The sequence below is a fragment of the Gadus morhua genome, chromosome 7, assembly GCF_902167405.1.
Source record: "Gadus morhua chromosome 7, gadMor3.0, whole genome shotgun sequence".
Lineage (NCBI taxonomy): Eukaryota > Metazoa > Chordata > Actinopteri > Gadiformes > Gadidae > Gadus > Gadus morhua.
Genome location: NC_044054.1, coordinates 27,074,171 through 27,092,662, shown reverse-complemented (window position 1 = coordinate 27,092,662; position 18,492 = coordinate 27,074,171). Strand labels below are relative to the sequence as shown.

The following is an 18,492-nucleotide window of genomic DNA, read 5'->3' as shown; positions in this document are numbered from 1 at the left end:
AGAGAGAAAATACAGAACGGATTTTTTGAAAATGATTTATTAAATCTGTATTTACAGGCAGTTTATCTTCGAACCGAGAATCCAACACATCAAGCCATGAACGTTCAGCTGGGTTTCAGAGGAAGAACACCATAGCATAGCATTAGTTAAAACTTTCCTAACATTCACTTTGACACTCTTTGTAACTCGCACACACATGAAGCAGGGCTGAGATACAGCAGGACCGCTCAATCCTCACCTCCATATGCTGTAGTCTGGCACAGGGGATGTGCTAGCCTGAGAAATGACCTGAGTGCGTCTGTGATCAAGCAAAGAACACCACATTGGACACACCAGCATTCGGACAGATCTTTCTATTCTGTACATATCTTTTTATATTTCACCTGCCACCCAAGCATCATGTCGGGACAGTTGGGGAAACCCTCCCCAAACAGTGAAACCAAAAGCACACCTGAATGAGGTTGGGTTTCACTGGATACTAGCATCTCTGGACATTTGAATGTCAACATAAACTGTGACATCAGATTGTGCATCTGGCTAAGCGTTAAGTATTTTGCCAGATCTCCCTTTTACGACGGACATATACTGCTAGCACCCTCAGACCCAGTTGAGGTGAAAGGAAAAAGAAATTACAAACCGAGTCCAATCCATTCATTCCGTCTCTTGCTGGGACCTGAGTCAGTGAAGAACAGGCAGGCACACAGCTTACAGCAAGTATGCTTCATGAGGTACAGCAGTCATCTCTCTCTAAAAACCAAATACAATTTGACGATCCGGACACAAGTGAATGCACTTTAAAAATAATCATGTTGAGTAAGGTTGTCTGAATTAAAATGGGGATTTGGTCATGACGTTAAAAATCTGCATTCAAATGGATTGAGGGCCATTTGGCCTGTCAGGGTTTTTGCGGGATAGGTTTGCATTTTAGCTTGAAATAAGGACATTTCAAGTGGGAAAAAAAGGTGAAAAAGCACAGGTAGAAAGCTGCTGCATACAAAACATAAATAATATATTTCTCACCGAACAACTGCCCCTGTTATTTCACTTAAAACAAAATTAAAATGATGAAACGATATCGGATGAATAAAAAACAAGACAGCAATGGGCTGGGCTAGGTACAGGTGTTATTGCTGTGGACCACCTGGTCCAGAGGAAACCGGCTTATTGCAGGCTTCTGGCGACCCAGCCCGGCCCACCACCCACCCCAAAGGCTTCACTCCTGAGCCTCCATCACACAGAGGCTGGCATGGCTGCAATCCGTTGGGAACAGAGACACCACGGGCACCCCTTGAGAGCATAGTCCCAGGACGACGTGGGGGGGGGGGGGGGTACAGGGCTGGGTGGAGACTCTGGGTTGGGGAGACCGGTAAGACCTGCTTGGTGAACTGGGGCTGGGGGCTCTGAATGGATCATCACAGTGGGTCCTGAAGATGGTCTCGGAAAATCACAGTGTCCGACAGACTGGAGCAGGGGAGGAAGAAGGGCGTCTCTTCCTTTCATCGTGAACGTCAACGTGTACTTTGCGTCACTCCTAACCCCCCCCCCCCCCCCCCGCCCATATCGGCAGCAAAAAAAGGGGGGCGAGAAGCGGTGTGGTGGCGCTCGGCTCTTTCGGCCCCGGGCCCCCAGCAGAAGTTACTCTTAGGTGTATTCCCTTAGCTCCGAGGAGCGGGGCCACTGTCCGGGTGTTGGGGTCCTCCTCCCTCGGGTTGGCTGATTATCTGTGCTGCCGGAAGCCCTGAGTCCCGTCAGGCCCCGCGGGCTGGCGGACTGTGTTGTTGTTGTTGTTGTTTGATCGGGGCTCGGCGGAGGGTGAAGTGCCGGTGACACGCCCGGACCTATTGTGAAGAAAGAAAAAAAATGGACGAATACAAATTATTCCTAGGTTTAGTAACGTTATTAGCCATGTCACTGGGATACCGTTTTAAAGACACAAATGTTTAAATCCATAAAGAAAGTCTTCACCTTCTATGTTTTGTGTAACACTTAATATTTTCTACACTTCCTCGTTACTCAAACCCTTCACTCTGATTGGCAGTGCGTAAACATTAATGAACAGGTAGGTACCAATCAAAGCCACAGTGGTACACCAGAGGAATGGAGGTTTCCTCTAAAAAAAAAAAACAGCAAAAGGCAGAGACCGACCATGATTGCAGATAAAGTCCACACCAAAACTCAGGGCATCTTTTGAGGAATTTGAAACTGGTTTAACATGTCCGTTAAGCCAAAGACACATATTCATAGATCCCTTGAGAAACCAGAAAGAAGTTGAACCTGTTTTTTATGCTCCACCTTGTCCTTGTGACCAAGTCTGTTATTTGCAGGGTCCCATGTAGGCCTGCACGATAAATCGTTAGAAAATCGCAACCTCGATTCGCCCCTGTGTGGATTCAAGTTTTAAATTACTTTTCTTTTCTTTTTAAGCCTTCATTCAAGGGTGTATGGAGTTGGTTCAGTAGTTATAAAAGACCAGCAATTAAAGACAATGTGCTGCTATATGTACAAAATAAATCAATCCGTTTTTGATACTGAACTTTAATCTGTTATAAAGGGCCATATGAAGCGCAACGTGCTAGAGGTGCCAAAAAACTATGTTTGGTACTGCCATTTATTTTTTTGTCATGGTTCACGTGTGCAATACAAATTACATTTCGTGCACACATAAAAATTCTAAGCTGAAAAATCGTGATTCACTTTTCATGGAATCGTGCAGGCCAAGTCCCATGCAAGGCAGGTATAACTAGGGTCTGACACCGCGTTTAATGGATGCATAGATCGTGCTCCATTGACCTTGTATTGGGCACGACCAACTCGTGGTGCATTCAATGTACTTGTGCTGAATATTGTTTCCTTTTTTTTGTGCTTTCCAAAGGCACCATTGTGACTGACACCCAAGAAAACAGCCTTGAAATACTTTGCCAATTGCCATGGAAACAACTAACCGAAAAGGACGGAAATGCACAAATGGAACATTTTGTTATAAAAGCTTTGAGATGAACCGCGGTTCAACATCAACAAAGACATACAAGGGTGTCATAAAAACTGATTTCTGGTAGATAGGCTTACTTATGGTTTCACCTTCCGTATGATTTCACTTTCCCTATTGTAATATACACACTGTCTTCCAAGTCAGCATTATGACAATTGTGTAAACTATTTTGCATTTAGTACTCCTTTGAAATTGCGTTATTGTTCAAAGCATGCACATATCATACTTGGCATCAGGGAGTACTCAAAATTGAGTTTTCTGCCTAAACAGACCCTGGTATGGGTGCATCCCCAAATAGAACATGTTATGGCCAAAAGCTCAAACAAGTCATGACATTGGTACCTGTCTGTGTTGGGCTTCTCTTGAGGCGATTCTTCTGGACTGGCACTGCCCAGAATTCTCTTCCTGGCCTCTGCGTACTCGGCCTCCCGCTGGGCCAGAGACTTCACCTGGGGCGTGGGCCTGTTCTGGCTCCCAGGGGACCCCAGGGAGCCGTTGGCGGACGGCCGCTTTAGGATGCGGATCTGGGGTGGGGGTGCCGCCGGCAGGGAGTCGTCCTGGATCACGATGGCCGTCCTCAGCGGCGACCGTGAAGAGCTATTACTCAACACCCTGTAGGGATAGGTCAGAAAGTATGGATTTGTTTATTGAACAATGACTGGATTCCATCACAAAAGCCAGAGTTGCCAGTATGCTGGAGCCCTTACTTTTCTCTCTGGCTGATCCTTAGCTTCTCTTCCAATCTCCTTTCCATTTCCTGTGAAGAGAACAAAAATAATGCTCATATGCGTGTGTAGTGAAAGCAGAATTAAAGTAGCAAGGGAGAGCCTGATGGGAAACGTAGGTACAGTTACAAGCTATTTATACGTCTCTATAGCCCTTGCCAAGTCAAGGAACAGACACTAAAAATCACCGGTAACGAAATATTATATATAAAAGAATGTTTAACAAAAACATAACAGCTTAACATTTTTACAGAGTCCCAACAATCACTGCGATGCCATAAGAAGTTACAATCTGTCACACAAGTTAAGATAGCGTTTAATGGCTGGCTAAAAATGGCTAGCCTCGTAACATGAATCGAGTAGGAGAGCTAACGTTAGCCCATTTGCTCAGGGAGCCACATTGGATTCATTCAGTTGTAAAACTTTGTCCGGGAATGTGTGAACGCAGGTAGTAGGGGTGAATGACCATCTTCATAGTCGATCCGACTTCATAGCTAGCCACCTTTACCTTATTCCTAAAGCTTGGCCTGTTAGCCAACTATTAACTTAGTTTAGCTGGCACGCTAACTAGCCTAGTGCATCGGCAAATTGTCTAAATGGCGCCCATAACTAACTCAAAGCATCCATTTCCAGTAATAATATTTTATATGGTTCGTCAACCAACTCAAGTTTGAAAAGAAGTAGCACTAGATGGCAACAAACATTACGAGAAACACAAGCGATTGCTTCAATCCTCGTAAATCTTGAGCTAGCTTCACGTTAGCTCGCATAGCTCATGTAGCACGTCAGTGGTACATCGGTGGCCCACAAGACGAGTACAGTTTTATCCTTTATCCTACACTTTCCCACAACGGATTTTCCAGGGGAGTAAACTAACAGATTGTTTCAATCCACCAGTGTGAGTTATGTGATTCCCTACCCCACTGTCAGCAGCTTCCTCCCAACTTTCGGCTATGTCTTCATCCATGATACATTTTGTTTCGGCCACGCCGCGGCGTTGCCTCTCAGCAGCAGAGCCATAGGGAAACGATCGCGTCGACTCCATTCAGTCGACTAGGCCAATCAGGAACGAGCCTGCGGAGACTCCGGTCAGTTATGGGCCAATCAGGAAAGAGCCTGCGGAGAAAAGGGCCGACCCTTTCCGTCGTGAGATGACAAGGTCTGTGAACGAGGTCGGCGTGTGACACGCCAAAGACCACGTACGAGTAACCACAACATGCATCAAACTACAAAATTAAGGCAAACTGAAGAGCAAAAGAGGTAAATTGAAGATCGACGAAAAGATAAACACGACAATACGTTGATGACATGTATTGTTGTGATACAAATATATGATCATTTACAATTGGTTTCAATATTGCAATACAACGGTCATTTAGAAAGTGGTGTATGGAACAGAAAGCAATCAGTCAGGGCTTATGAAGCAAGGTAGTGTAGCATGAGGCTAGCAATGTGGGCTGCTAGAGAAACGTTTAACCACTAGAGGGCAGCAGGGTCAGATTATCCCGAGAATAATGTACATGGCTGCAAAACAGTAAAGTGAGTGACATGTTTGACAGATAACATAATGTATTTTTATGTGTGTATTTATTTTGTACTTTTTTTGCGACTTTTAAAACGCACACTTCATAACAAAGATACACCCTTGACTACCAGAATGCATAGTGCGATTTTTGGTGGGTGAAACTCCACCAAATTCAAAGGACTCATGATTGTTGTAGTACTGTAAAATCTTTACATTAACATTGATATACCATAACCTAAGCTAGTGAAAACTGCATTTTGCGCACATTAAAAATCGTGGCGATAAAATAATAATAAAATGTCCCCCCATTATTGCGTATCAATCAATCTGAAATACTAAACAAAGACCAAAAAAACATTACTACTAACATTTGAACTCACATTTCAATGCTACTATATGCTTCCAAAATAGAGGCGATGTATGGAGGTCGTTGTAAAAGCCCTATAAGAGCCCTGTAAGAGCCCTAAGAGTGTAGCCAGTCTGTCTGTGTGCAAAGGCGCCCGTTACTGGGTTGTGCAAACAACCACCCAGCAGCAACTTCTTGTGAAACCGTTAGCCTATATTACCCTATGCACTTAAAGGTGTAGTGAAAGATGCATTAAATCTTAGGAACAAACAATGGGGCCGCCCACTTTAGAGAACCATGGGGGCAGAGAGAACCAACAGAGCCTGGAGCTCACTAACCCCCCCTAGCTAAGGCGATAGCCAACGTAAACAGTCTTTATGGGCTGCAGTTTCAGGCTAGCGTACCCGAGCTATTCAAATAGCAGCTTGGAGGGTGCATGGAGGGCCGGTGTCCCACATAAGGAGGCCTGGCCACTGGTGGCCCACGACAGACCCCCTTACATAAAGACAAAGGGGTGATGTCCGGGTGTCTGACTGCCAGTCTCAATATGGCAAGCTGATGTGGCTGCCAGGTACTTAATGGTTGGAGATGGCCCTGCTATTAACCATAATTTCTTGTAAAAAGCAGAGCACATGTGAGACGTAGCACTGGGAGGGACGTTATTGTTTAATCCCACTATGAGCAGTGTGCTGCTGTCATGACTTGATTCTAGATTCTTTGTAATTTGTCCACAAGGATTTGACTGGTTTTTCAAATGACAACTTTGTCTAGTTTTACTCAAGATTTGTTAAGTAAAACTAAGATCTTTGTTTTGTCTGGTTTTAAATTATTAGCTGGCAACTGATAATGCCCATCAGGCTACTTTTGGACGACATTGTTTGATACTGCAGAGTGTTGTCAGTGTTAGAGTTGATGTTATCACCCTGTTACTATACACCATCTTCAAAGCACCAACATTGTTGTGCCGGTTCAGACCATCGTGCTTGGACCATGTGACTATGTGAATACTAGTTGCTCGTGTATCTCACCAAATCCATTCATATCATGTCTATGTCTATAGACAAATAAGTTTTGTGAAGAAAAAATAAAACGGCACCGACCATAGAGTGGCATACTCTCAGGGATCCAGCAGAGGGCGCATTTGTAGTTATATTAGTGCCCAACCCAACCAACCTGTTGGCTGTGCCCGGCTGTCATTACAAAGACGTGTGCTCCAACCGGCTGGTCAGCCTTTGTATGTTGGTTTATATATTGCTTATGGTATTAAATATTACTCCCTCTGGCAAATAAACCCACTGAATCAATATTAACAATATTACAACATTACAATGCCCAGATTAAGCCATTGTAAACAATGAGCTCATTGCGGCTCACGGAAGGATCACTTCAAGCCTTCTTGGAACGCAAGTTGTTTGATCAATATATGTACTTAGTAACAGAAAAAGGGCACCAGAAAACTTTGGGGCATGGTTTATGAGGGAAGCAATTCGGGAGGGAAACTACCCAGCCAGGGCACCTTGGATCATACTCATAAGCAGGTCAGACACATGTTGAGCTAACCTAATTTGCACGATTGTTGACTTGGTGTGATTGATGCTGAAGGCTGAATGTGATATAACCAATGTAACACAAGTATTTAGAGTGTTTAAATATCATGATGCAACATGGCTAGAGTCTTAAGGGGATGTTCAATAAGTTCCCCAACTCTATCTTGATGACTGGATGTGATGACTGGATGACCTTGGCCTCTTCTTTATTTAAAGGCACACCCCAAATTGCTGATTGATGATACAATTGACATATCCGTAGTAGCTTTCGGCACGTTGCTGCTTATGAACACAAAATCTCATGATGATCAGCCGTATAGCTAAACCTGTCTAATTAATTCTGAAAGCTGATTGGTTTGTTTGTTTATTTGTTTATCATTAAAGTAAGTTAATTTAGATATAGATGGGACTCTGCAAAGAGGATATCTGCAACATTTTAAACATATAGCAAAATGTCAACCATACGGGGCAAATTCTGACTGAGATATTACCATTTAAAGTTTTAAGCTTGCTATAACTGCTGTTGGCCAATAGGCAACACATTTAGTATGGTTCACATTTCGCACATATTTGGTAAAGATTGGACAAAGCGCCAATGAGTTATGGTTGATTCGGTGTACTACCATGCCTTTTTCAATTCAATGGAACATGGAACATGAATTTAGTGATATATTGAATATCTAGTGTTTGGTCAACAAACAAGAATGTTGAGTGTTTGAGGTGTTTGCACAAATCTAAAAAATCGATGTGGTAGTTTTGTTCGGGAAGCGTGTCACAGTCAACATGCATGTTAAAAGTTTAATTCCTCAAAGAAACCGACTTCATGCTGTGTATTCCCAACTCTTTTTGAGAACGTGTAATGCACGATTAGGAGCAATCACATTCAACAAAGAGGCGAGACTCGGACGTTGAAGTAGTTTGTTTATACTGTCACCAAGCATGTTTTTACATCAACAAGATGCGCCACACAGGCATTTTTCTCCAAAAACGGTAAATGCTCCCCTGCTCCACTGGCTCACAGGCAGCGGGGCGGCAGGGCGGCGTAGGCTACTACCCGCCGTGTTTCCCACCCTGATTGAGCGGTTATCAGAAGTAAGGCAGGAAAAGCCTCAGATGAGCTGAGTAGCAGATTGCCCGTTCCACTTACTCCCTCATTGAAGGGAATAACCCACTTTCAGCAAACAAGCTCCGCTCAAAGCCGTAGAGCCAGGCGCATTGGCAGGCTCATCTTGAGATGACGCGTGGCACTCATTTGAATAACATTTGGAAAGTAAATTTTTGGAAAACATTTGTGACGAACAAACAAACTGCCGGAGTGCCCGGAGTTTACATATTCTGTGCAGCTTTGCCTTTGCTGCCACTTCCCAAGAGTTTGAATTAGCTTAATTTAAGAATGAATGGTTGAGGCCTAATAACTATACAAAATCAATACAATGTAACTTTGTATTCTCAATTCATTGTATGATCAGAGGTTGGGATTACCTAAAATGCTGAACGATCCTCATCTCTCTATATGCAGCTTTATCTCCGATAGATATGGCATATGATAAATAGTGAGATAAGGGCAATAATCTTTACTCATTACTCAGGAACAGTATTTTGAAATATATATTTTGGCATAGTTAGCACACAGTATGTAAGCCACCTGTATTAATCACATAAGTTGTCTCATACCCATTTCTCATACCCTGTTTACTGTCTTTGCAGACACATGATTTGTCAAGATTATATAAGGGTCGCTGTTGCTATCTTCTAGTTTGTATCAATCCCCACATATCTGGAACCAACTGTAGTGTTTTTGCAGCACCAAATGCAACTAACAGAACACGTGAGCCCTATACACTTTTCAATTTGGTTATGTTAGCCACACTTTTTATTCAAATGGTTGTCGGTACTGAAATATTTTTTCTTTACTATACTTTTACTCTTCATATCTCAAGAAGTAATTGTTGAGTGCAAATGTTTTTCTATCTGCCTCTCTCCCCTCTCTCCCTCCCCAACTCTCCCTTTTTTCTCATTTTATTTCTCTCTCTCTCTCTCTCTCTCTCTCTCTCTCTCTCTCTCTCTCTCTCTCTCTCTCTCTCTCTCTCTCTCTCTCTCTGTGTGTTCTGTAGATGCTAGTCGCAGGGAGTTGGTTGCTAGGATGGAATTCCCACTGATGCAATTTCAGCCAAGATCTGCATCCACACGCAGGGTACATGAGCAGACACACACACACACACACACACACACACACACACACACACACACACACACACACACACACACACACACACACACACACACACACACTGTTGTTGCCAGTTTCTGAAGAGGAGAAGCCCTTGGTTATATTCAAGGGATTATGAAAAGCTACACACCTATCTTAGCACCATATTATTTCAGTTTATATTGAAAGCACACAACAAGTGGCTTCTTAACTCCTGGCTGTTTCACACACACACACACACACACACACACACACACACACACACACACACACACACACACACACACACACACACACACACACACACACACACACACACACACACACACACACACACACACACACACAGAGAGGAGATAGCAGAATGAGTATCTCGGGCCACCTGCCAGAGAGAGCTCACGGCAGAGTACTTAAGATACACGACCACAGGCTCTTTCACTCCCCACGGACCCATCCAGTCTTTGTAAGGTTGGCCTGCTTAATACTGTCTTCACCCCCCCCACCCCCCCTCCGACACCCCAAGCCTTCTCAGGCCCAGTGCTTATTGTCTGGGCCAGCTGCCAGGTCCACCTCTGTACCCCATATGATTAGTTAAGAAGGCTGTCATTATATTTCCTATAGATGACGATCCTGCCCCATCTGGGCTGGGATTTCGTGTGGCAGATGGAGCAGGGGGAGATGGGAACTGTGCCAAATTAAAATATCAGAGCCGCTGGAACCATTTGAGGGTTGGTCCTACGGTTTCTGTGGTTTGGTTCGAATCTTCGATAGAATCGTCTTGTTTTCAGGTCTTCTCTTACGAGTCACTTAGCAAGCAGTTGATGCACATGGTAACCTTTGTTGAAGTGCATGAGGGTGAAAATCGTGATTTGTAATGGGATCGAACCCTATTGCATGATATACCCCTGTTTTACCCCTGATACTGGGCTGTGCCTGAAAACGTCTGCACATTACCTGCCTGAGGGTTTTTAATATCACTCTCACTATTTATTGGTTGGATATTATCATAATTTAGCATCATATTGTCTGTATCTATCGCTAGACAGTGTTCGTACCCTTGGAAAAAACCCATCACCCCTTTGAAAGCTTGCTGAATTGATGAAGCAAACAGCATATTAAAAGAGATGAGGACCAAAGATCAAAAATATAATTTGCTTTGGAAAAAGAGTAGGTGTAGTGCGTGCCATACTCGTCTCCTGTACTTTGTAGAACCATTAGGTTTACATGTGTTGTCTGTTGTTGCCAGGCACAACCCCTAACCGACAAAGAGTGTCACGCTTAGCTACAGCTGGGCCTGCAGAGGGTTTTGCATCCTAGTTTGAATGGAACAAAAGCAGCCAGGAAGAGGCTGCACCTTGCCCTAGCATCCCAAACCGTGAATGCAAAATTATTTGCATAGGAAAATGAAAATGGTGTCTGCTTAAAGTCCACTTTTACTGACAAAAAAAAACGTATATAGCATTGGGTAATGATGCTTTCTACCATGAGGATCTTCATCATGGTTAGCTCTGCGCATCTGAGGTCAAAGCCCAGAATGGTTTATGAAAAGCCTTCTCTTTTTACAAAAATAGAAGAAATCTCAATTAATAGCCCTGGATCAATTAATCTGTCACTATGATCATTCATTAAAGCCCTCAATTATATCAAAACAAAGATAAAGGTGATCCAAAATGGTTCCCTGTATGTCATTAAAGCACCAGAACTACCAGAATAATAAAGACATGTACTTTGAAGGAAAGTAAGGGTCCAGAGTGCATGAAAAAGCATCAAAAGAGCTTGTTTATCAAAGAACACTCTGGAGGAGGATCCCCAGAGATCCAGGCTAAGCCCAGACTGTCCTAAAATCCTAGCAACGCCCCTGTCGTTATGGATTTAAATTTTTGAATCTTCTCTCTTGGTATGACTAATATCCAAAATAGCATTGTTGAAATTCCACTGAACTAAGATCACGTGTGCATTTTACATATCTCTGTGTTCCTGTAATACGCACGTTGCGGATCCCAGATGAGTGTAATGAAGGTTTAATCATTTTGCTGTCATTATGCCCGAAAGGTATAATCAATGGTTTTTCATAAATTCACTGTAAAAAAAAAAAAAATAGGAGACAAGAGAGAAAATAAACAGTTTATTGTTGGGTAATCATAATTACCCGGCAACGACAACAATGCCCTGTCCTATGAATTCACCATGGAACAATAATATTAACCGTCATCACTATGTCGTTCCCTAGCTACCGAGCCCTATATGGTCGCTAGCCCCCCCTCTTCCGGGTGTGCCCATCCCAGCCATGGCAAAAGCAGCTTTGCCTTCGATGCAAATCTCAACCGAAGGGCTCTGGCGGCGATAGAGAGCATGCAAAGAAGAGAATTTTAAAAGTTGGACAATTTAGAGACTAATTTGCCTTTCTTCAACAGAAAAGGCTGTTTCTTGAGATTTTCTCTTTAGCCAATGAATTGGCTAAGCCACAGACTCAATAGATCCCCAGCTCGCCCAAACTCCCCAGTGCAGACACCGGTAGAAGCAGAGATCCAGCCAACATTCTTCCTTGGCTTCCATCTAGAGGGTGTCACGTTGCACCAGGTGATGTATAGCAGTTGAGAGCCTGGGAGTGCATCTCTGACCATCATTTGTGTAAGGCTTACATGAGGGTCTATGTTCCCTGTGACTGTCTGGCTCAACACTGCCATTATCAGCTGCATGGAGACACGCATTGAAGAGGTATAGGGGGGAGACCCAGGGGCTAGTGAGGGGGTCTACGTGTTCACAAGTCGTTGCCCTACACAGGTTAAACAGCTGACACAAATAACAGAAATGGGTGACAGGTGAATAGGTGCCTTTAAAGTGTGTAGACACTTTTATTTATATATTTACATCCGCCATCAAGTCCGTTTAGCTTTTGAAATGGGTGTCAGTCAGGGTTGACTGAAAGTTTATGACGAGTTGCATTTCTGGAGAAGTCACTGCAATACAAACGTGCAGATGCACAAAAACATGTCTCTTTGAAGTGTGTGTGTGTGTGTGTGTGTGTGCATTGGCGTGGCTCCTGTCTGCCGTCCCCCCACATGAATAGAAGCAGAATTCTGCGCCATCGACAGCTGCCTCCTTTGAACGCCCAAAGACAAAAAGCCCTAAATCCATAGCCCCCCTCTTTCATGTGTTCATGTGATACCAGTCTTCCTCACCTCACTGTCACTCCATTCAGCTCCAAGGCGGAGGCTTTCTAACCTATTATGACCTCCCCGCCGCAATCCTGAGGCCCCATCCCAATTATTTCCTTCTTTTTTTGATATAGTTTCACCAAAGGGGACAAGCCGAGGTTGATCGGCCGGTTACGAACGACAAGAGAGTGTGTTAAAAATGTTTTCCTGTTTCGTTGCAGAATGTCTTTTTTGTAGACTGCCGATAGGTGGACGTTGTCTGCTCGTCTAGCCTAGCCTAGCCTAGCCTAGCATAGCCTACGTTTAACATGAGGAGTTGAGCGCCTTCAAGGTTCGTGGCCTCGCTCCACCATGCTCCTAGCTCCGGCGGTGGTCTCCTGACCATGCCTCCCATGCACCAAATGCTCCAGAAGAGGAGAAAAAGGCCAGAGATAAGATCTAAATTTAGACGTATGTGAGGAGGCCTTGCAGACGCCTCCCATTCACATTGGAGGGCCAATTAGAACAAGCTCCATTTCAGGTTTCCTCAGACTTGACTGGAACTGCTCGCCGTAGTGTGTGTGTGTGTGTGTGTGTGTGTGTGTGTGTGTGTGTGCCTGTAAGGCCCTGATTCTGTACCAGGCAAAGGTTTCCACGGGGTGGTTCTTGCATAACTGGATGAGTGATAACGCCAGAGCATTCCTCTCAACACACATCCCATCTGCCAACGCAGACCCCCTCCCCCCAGCTGCTTTTTTCCCGTTTCACATCGCCCCGGCGTTCATTAAAACAGCTCGGTGGGCTAATCTCACCATCTTTCAGTTCAGAGAGTGTAGGGTCCCTGTTTTAATCGTTCTTTTGGATGTTAACATGAAAGACGGCGCTCATTGGGATCCCTGATGCACTTGCTGCGTTCTACTGGCTCTGTGCGGCGGGCGGCAGAGCGCAGGGGGTTTCCTTCCAGGGCAGAGTTCATATGAATCAAGAGGTAGGTCAACACAGGGGTTAAAGTTGTTCCCACATCAGTCTCTGGCTGTCATCCTCCACAGAGCCACGCAGGAGCAGGCCTCTCGGGGGTCGGGGGTGGGGGGGTAGTTGATGTAGTTGATTGATTCCTTTTTAAGAAAGTATGGTTTTCTTACTAACTTTTGCGAGACCACTCTTATCTCACACGTTCGTTCACAGGGATGTAGCAATCAAAACCGATTTAGATCCTAAATAGACTGAATTACAATGTTTAAAGATGCGTGGAGCTGTGCTCGGATGTATGTTTTAGCTCTACTTCTAACCGGAATCAGCTTGTCAGCATCCCTCTGATTGACTGCCAGCCAAGGCCAGACTGATATCAAGTTGGTCTCACGAGGCACGCCTTTTAACAGGTCACCTTTCATCACAATATTTTTTTATGATTTTGCATTCAGGCAACGCATCAAATAATCGCACACCTCCAACTGAGCCCTTGCTGCGGTCACAATGCTGTAGGTCTGTGCTCCACGATACAGACTGCTCATTTAAGGCAATATCAGGATGTTCCCTCACCAGCATACAAACACCTGTCGCTTCCCGGGCGCTAGGCAAATACAGCCGCCATAAAACTCCAGCGCATCGCGGCATGCCCTAGACACCAGGGGCCATCGGCAGACAAAGACACGGTGGCGCTGCCATCTGTAGCCTCCTGTACAGCCGCGCGCACACACACACACACACACACACACACACACACACACACACACACACACACACACACACACACACACACACACTGTTATCTGCTATCTGAATAAACAGCTGCTCTCCTTAACACTGCCATGGTACAGACCCCGGCGGGAGACCACGTTGTGTTTGCGTAGCCGGTTTCTGATTGGCCGGGGGGCTGAGGTGATACGACTGGGCCTGCTGCCTGGGGCGTCTTTTGTTGACGGAGGGGGGCTCCCCCGTCGGGTTGGGTGTTCGGAGGGGGGGGGGGCTTCAGCAAGCCTTTTTTTTAATTAAAGCAACTACTACTATTTATCCTTTAATGTATGCTCCCTGTGTGTGTGTGTGTGTGTGTGTGTGTGTGTGTGTGTGTGTGTGTGTGTGTTGTGTGTGTGTGTGTGCGTGTGTTCTTCAAAGGTCCGCCTTACTGTTGAAGCGCTTGAAACCTCTTCACAGTTCTTCTACGGTTCTTTCCTGGATCCAAAATGTATTTACAGATTTTTACCTGCCCGTGGTCCAACCCATCTGCCATTGGCTGTTGGCAGGTGTTATTGTCTTGAGAGGACTCATTTAAGTTTGCCTTTCAGTTATGGAGGAATGAATGTGTCATTATCTCTCCTTAGATCCTCTCCAAGGCAAGCATGCGTCTATCACAGAGGCCAGCGAAGTGGGCAAGAAAGCATTACGATCCATAAAACTGTAAGCCAACATATATTTTAGAATATTCAACAAATTTAGTTCTGCACCCTAATGAGCCAAGATATATTTCCTTTGAGCAGCCCTTTCATGAGAACCTTATTTAATTAAGTTTAAGGACTGTCCGTTGTACGTAAACACTTGTTTAAGAGGCCGTTGGCTCTTTAACTCTTGTACAAACACTGTAAGACGGTACATGTAGATGGGAGGACACTGGTTGGTACCGTAGCTCCAGCCTTGAGACTCGTGAGACCAGGGGACTTTTACAAGCCTCCAACCAGTGAGCACACACACACAAAACACAGCGGCAGCCATTTTGGTCTTCTTCATGATGGTGTGGGAAGGTAAGATGCGTGATAACTTCACACACACAGAAGATCTGTGTGTGTGTGTGTGTGTGTGTGTGTGTGTGTGTGTGTGTTTGTGTGTGTGTGTGTGTGTGTGCTCTTATTAAACTTGTTGATTGCATTGTGGCTTCCCCTGGTCTCCCTTCGATGCATCTCGGATGCTCTCTCATCTTGCTTCATATCTGAAATCAGATATAGATTTTTGGCTGAAATGTAGGATTCTTTCAAGTTATTCTTTGGCACAAATCACACTGAATTTGAGTTGTTTGTTCTCTAATGGTGTAGTCTAGTCTACACATTTTACCTATGAAAAAGACAAGACGTTATTCAAATGTTGACATTTGCATAAGCTTTTGGAATGGCCTCTGCAAGACATCCAGTACTTCCGCCATTTTCATTAAGATTTTGGATTTTGCCTGGCACTGACATCATGAGGGATTAAGAGAGAACCCTGTGTGTGCGTGTGTGTGTGTGTGTGTGTGTGTGTGTGTGTGCGTTCTAATTTGTGTATGCATGCTTGTGTGTGTGTGTGTGTGTGTGCGTGTGTGTGTGTGTGTGTGTGTTTTTGCATGCATGCTTGTGTTGTGTGTATTTGTGTATGATTTCTGCATGTCTCAGTGTGTGCGTCTGCATGCTGGTGTGTGTGCGTCCGTGTGACGGGTGGAACTGGGGGAGGGAGGTAGCTAGGCTGTACCTGGGTAACAGGCCCCAGTGGGAGCCCTGGCCGGCTCCACCTGCACCCACTGCTCCCCTGGGGATGGATCCACATCACAAACACGTCTTGCATCATTAGCCCGAGCTGCTGGCGGGCTGAGAGAGTCCATGGATCGCCTGAAGTCAGCTTCACGGAGGACATGTTGTGTTGTACCACGGCTCGTTTTAACCTTTGTTTAAGGTTGGTCTCGTTGAGACCTCTTTTACGAGCGAGACCTGGGCCCCGATGGCAGCAGCATGAGATACAGTACAACAAAACATACGGTGAACAACGTACAACACCACTTATGACACATTATTTTGCACAGGCGGAGATGAAGCAAGACCTACGGGGCCAGACAGTGATAATGACCTTTATGCGATTCAGTCACAGCTTTGACTTATTGGGTTATGGTTATGTCCGTCAGAGTGAAGTCCCCCTCAGTCTCAACTTGTGTTGGAGCTCTAAATTGTCATTTCTAAATTGTAATAATACTAGGGCATATAAAGACCGATCATATCCTTACAAATATGTATATGGTGCCTATAGAGACGGTAAAATAAACTAAAGGGGCGTTATTGTTTTGAGGTTTAACACGGTACTGCATTGCCAGGTTAAAAACTTGTGCATTATGCGGATACTCAGTTTTTTTAATGGTTTAAAGGTTCTAATCATTTTTTAAATATTCATATAGTAGTGTTGATGTGAAATAGTGTTGATGTGAAATTGCTGGTCATGGATTCTTGTTTTGGACATAATTGGAGCTCAAGAATTGAACGAATGCTAAATGCCAATCTGTTTCTCTATTTGTAATTCCTACACCATTGTGTCTGCAATGAGTTCCTGCACAAAAACTGAACAGGAATTACTTCTTTTAAAAGCACATAAGTATTTGTGAACAAATACTGAAGTTCACACAGATTTATGTGTGGCTATTTTCGATGAACTTCTATCCGCAAATGCTATTTAGTTCATAGAAATAAAGACAGGGTTTGAAATAACAAAGTGTGCTTCTTGGCTGCGTAGCTGACTGAGATAACTTGTTAGTTTTCTTCATAGGACAAAACCTTCACAACAGTTGACCCTCTCTGCCCATAAAAACATTTTTATTACTATTGCAGTGGTTGTCGTGGATGACATCAAATGTTTTGTCACAGTGTTTATACTTTAGGACTTCTGTATGTTGTACACTGAGCTGTATGTGTCCCTTCGAGCGGAAGTGCACGTTCCAGTGAGGCTGTTTGATTGTATACCTCGGTCACCAACCTAGTTTCCCCCATTGAGGTTAAATTAAGTACATGGTATCGTACTGATCAGTTTACATTTAAATTATTAAAGTCCTAATGTGTTGCCATAGCGGGTTATCATTTTAGGGTTAGTAATAGGAGTTAGGGTTAAATATGGTCGAAACCTACGAACCATTCATTTGTTTTTAACTGATCACATGCGTGGGCAGACTTTGAACCGTCAACCCATTGTTGCTGCTGTCTGTTTCTCGTCGCCAACGTACTGAAATAACCTGTTTGTTAATATTGTGTTACAACTGCCGTCCCTGTGAAGGTCCCCTTGGTCCCAAATACGTTCCTGTCCCCATTGAACACACCAAAGCAAACATTGGAATACCGAACCAGCCATACTGCTGTGATTCAACTGAACCATCATTGTCCTTCTTCGTCATGCTAATGCAAACGTAAACACATGACACAGGCAGTAGATGACGTGTAATGACAAATACTGTGTTTTATTGTGCTGGAGCAGGTGTGTTTGAAGTTGGTTGCTCATAATGCAGTCCGACTGAACACGCACGCAGGCTTTAGGCCGGTAGTCAGGTGGTTAAGAGCAGGGCAGCACAATGAATATGACCTCAAGCACATTTGGACTAATTTCCTAAACAAAACCCTAACCAGGGATGAACTCTCTCTCTCATCTTTGCTGAAACGTGACACGGGCGAAAGCTCTCCAGGTGTGTTGAACAGACAACAAAACCAGTGTGTGCGTGTGTGTTTGTGTTTGTTTTGGGGTCCGTTGGTGTGTTTTTTGTTTTGTTAAGTATTTATTTGAAAAAGGAAATGTTTTGTCCATTGGCTGAAGAGCTGGGATATTGTAGCCTGAAGAATGCCGGTATTGTTTTGAACAACAGTCAAAGTCACCTAAAGCTTTTTTTTAAAGTAAAATCCATGATTGTCAGATTAAATGATCAGGTCTGACTTTGGCTTTGGGGGGAGATATCATTTGTGTGTTATCTGGGGTCAAGCAACTGCGTCTCAGATTTCGAGTTTCATGACACTTGACATTTCAAGAAGTGATACTAGACTAGTTATACTCAATAATTCGGGCACATGTTTGCAATGGATCCATCTATAACTCAAACTGCTTAACAGTGGCTCTACAGGATCTCTATCTCTATCCCACTGTAAGACCCAGCCTGCTCACCCGGTGTGTTGCGGAGGTGATGCAGCACTCATAATTGGCATGTCTCGTTCCGCTTCTACTCCGTCGACATGGCAACAGCCCCCACTGGAGACGGTTGGGTAAGGCTCTGTGCATACACACGCCATCCCGCCTCTTTCACCCCCCCCCTG

The 18,492-nt window shown here is 44.3% G+C and overlaps 1 protein-coding gene across 1 annotated transcript; it reads right to left on the bottom strand.

Annotated features, from left to right (window-relative positions):
• Nucleotides 1–19: 19 nt before the first annotated feature.
• Nucleotides 20–4,790, bottom strand: szrd1 (SUZ RNA binding domain containing 1). Its single transcript, XM_030361843.1, has 4 exons — nucleotides 4,634–4,790; nucleotides 3,697–3,746; nucleotides 3,332–3,601; nucleotides 20–1,838 (listed from the first exon to the last, which is right to left on the bottom strand). Exons 1-4 carry the CDS (start codon nucleotides 4,757–4,759, stop codon nucleotides 1,718–1,720), a joined length of 567 nt encoding a protein of 188 aa, XP_030217703.1. The 5' UTR covers nucleotides 4,760–4,790; the 3' UTR covers nucleotides 20–1,717.
• Between the last annotated feature and the right edge of the window lie 13,702 nt (nucleotides 4,791–18,492).

Excerpts from the sequence above, each read along its gene's own strand:
- szrd1 (XM_030361843.1), bottom strand. The coding sequence starts at position 4,759 with ATGGAGTCGACGCGATCGTTTCCCTATGGCTCTGCTGCTGAGAGGCAA. Across the intron at positions 3,747-4,633 it reads AGGAAGCTGCTGACAGTGGG|GAAATGGAAAGGAGATTGGA; the intron begins GTAGGGAATCAC and ends TTCTCTTCACAG. Across the intron at positions 1,839-3,331 it reads GAGAAGCCCAACACAGACAG|GTCCGGGCGTGTCACCGGCA; the intron begins GTACCAATGTCA and ends TCTTCACAATAG.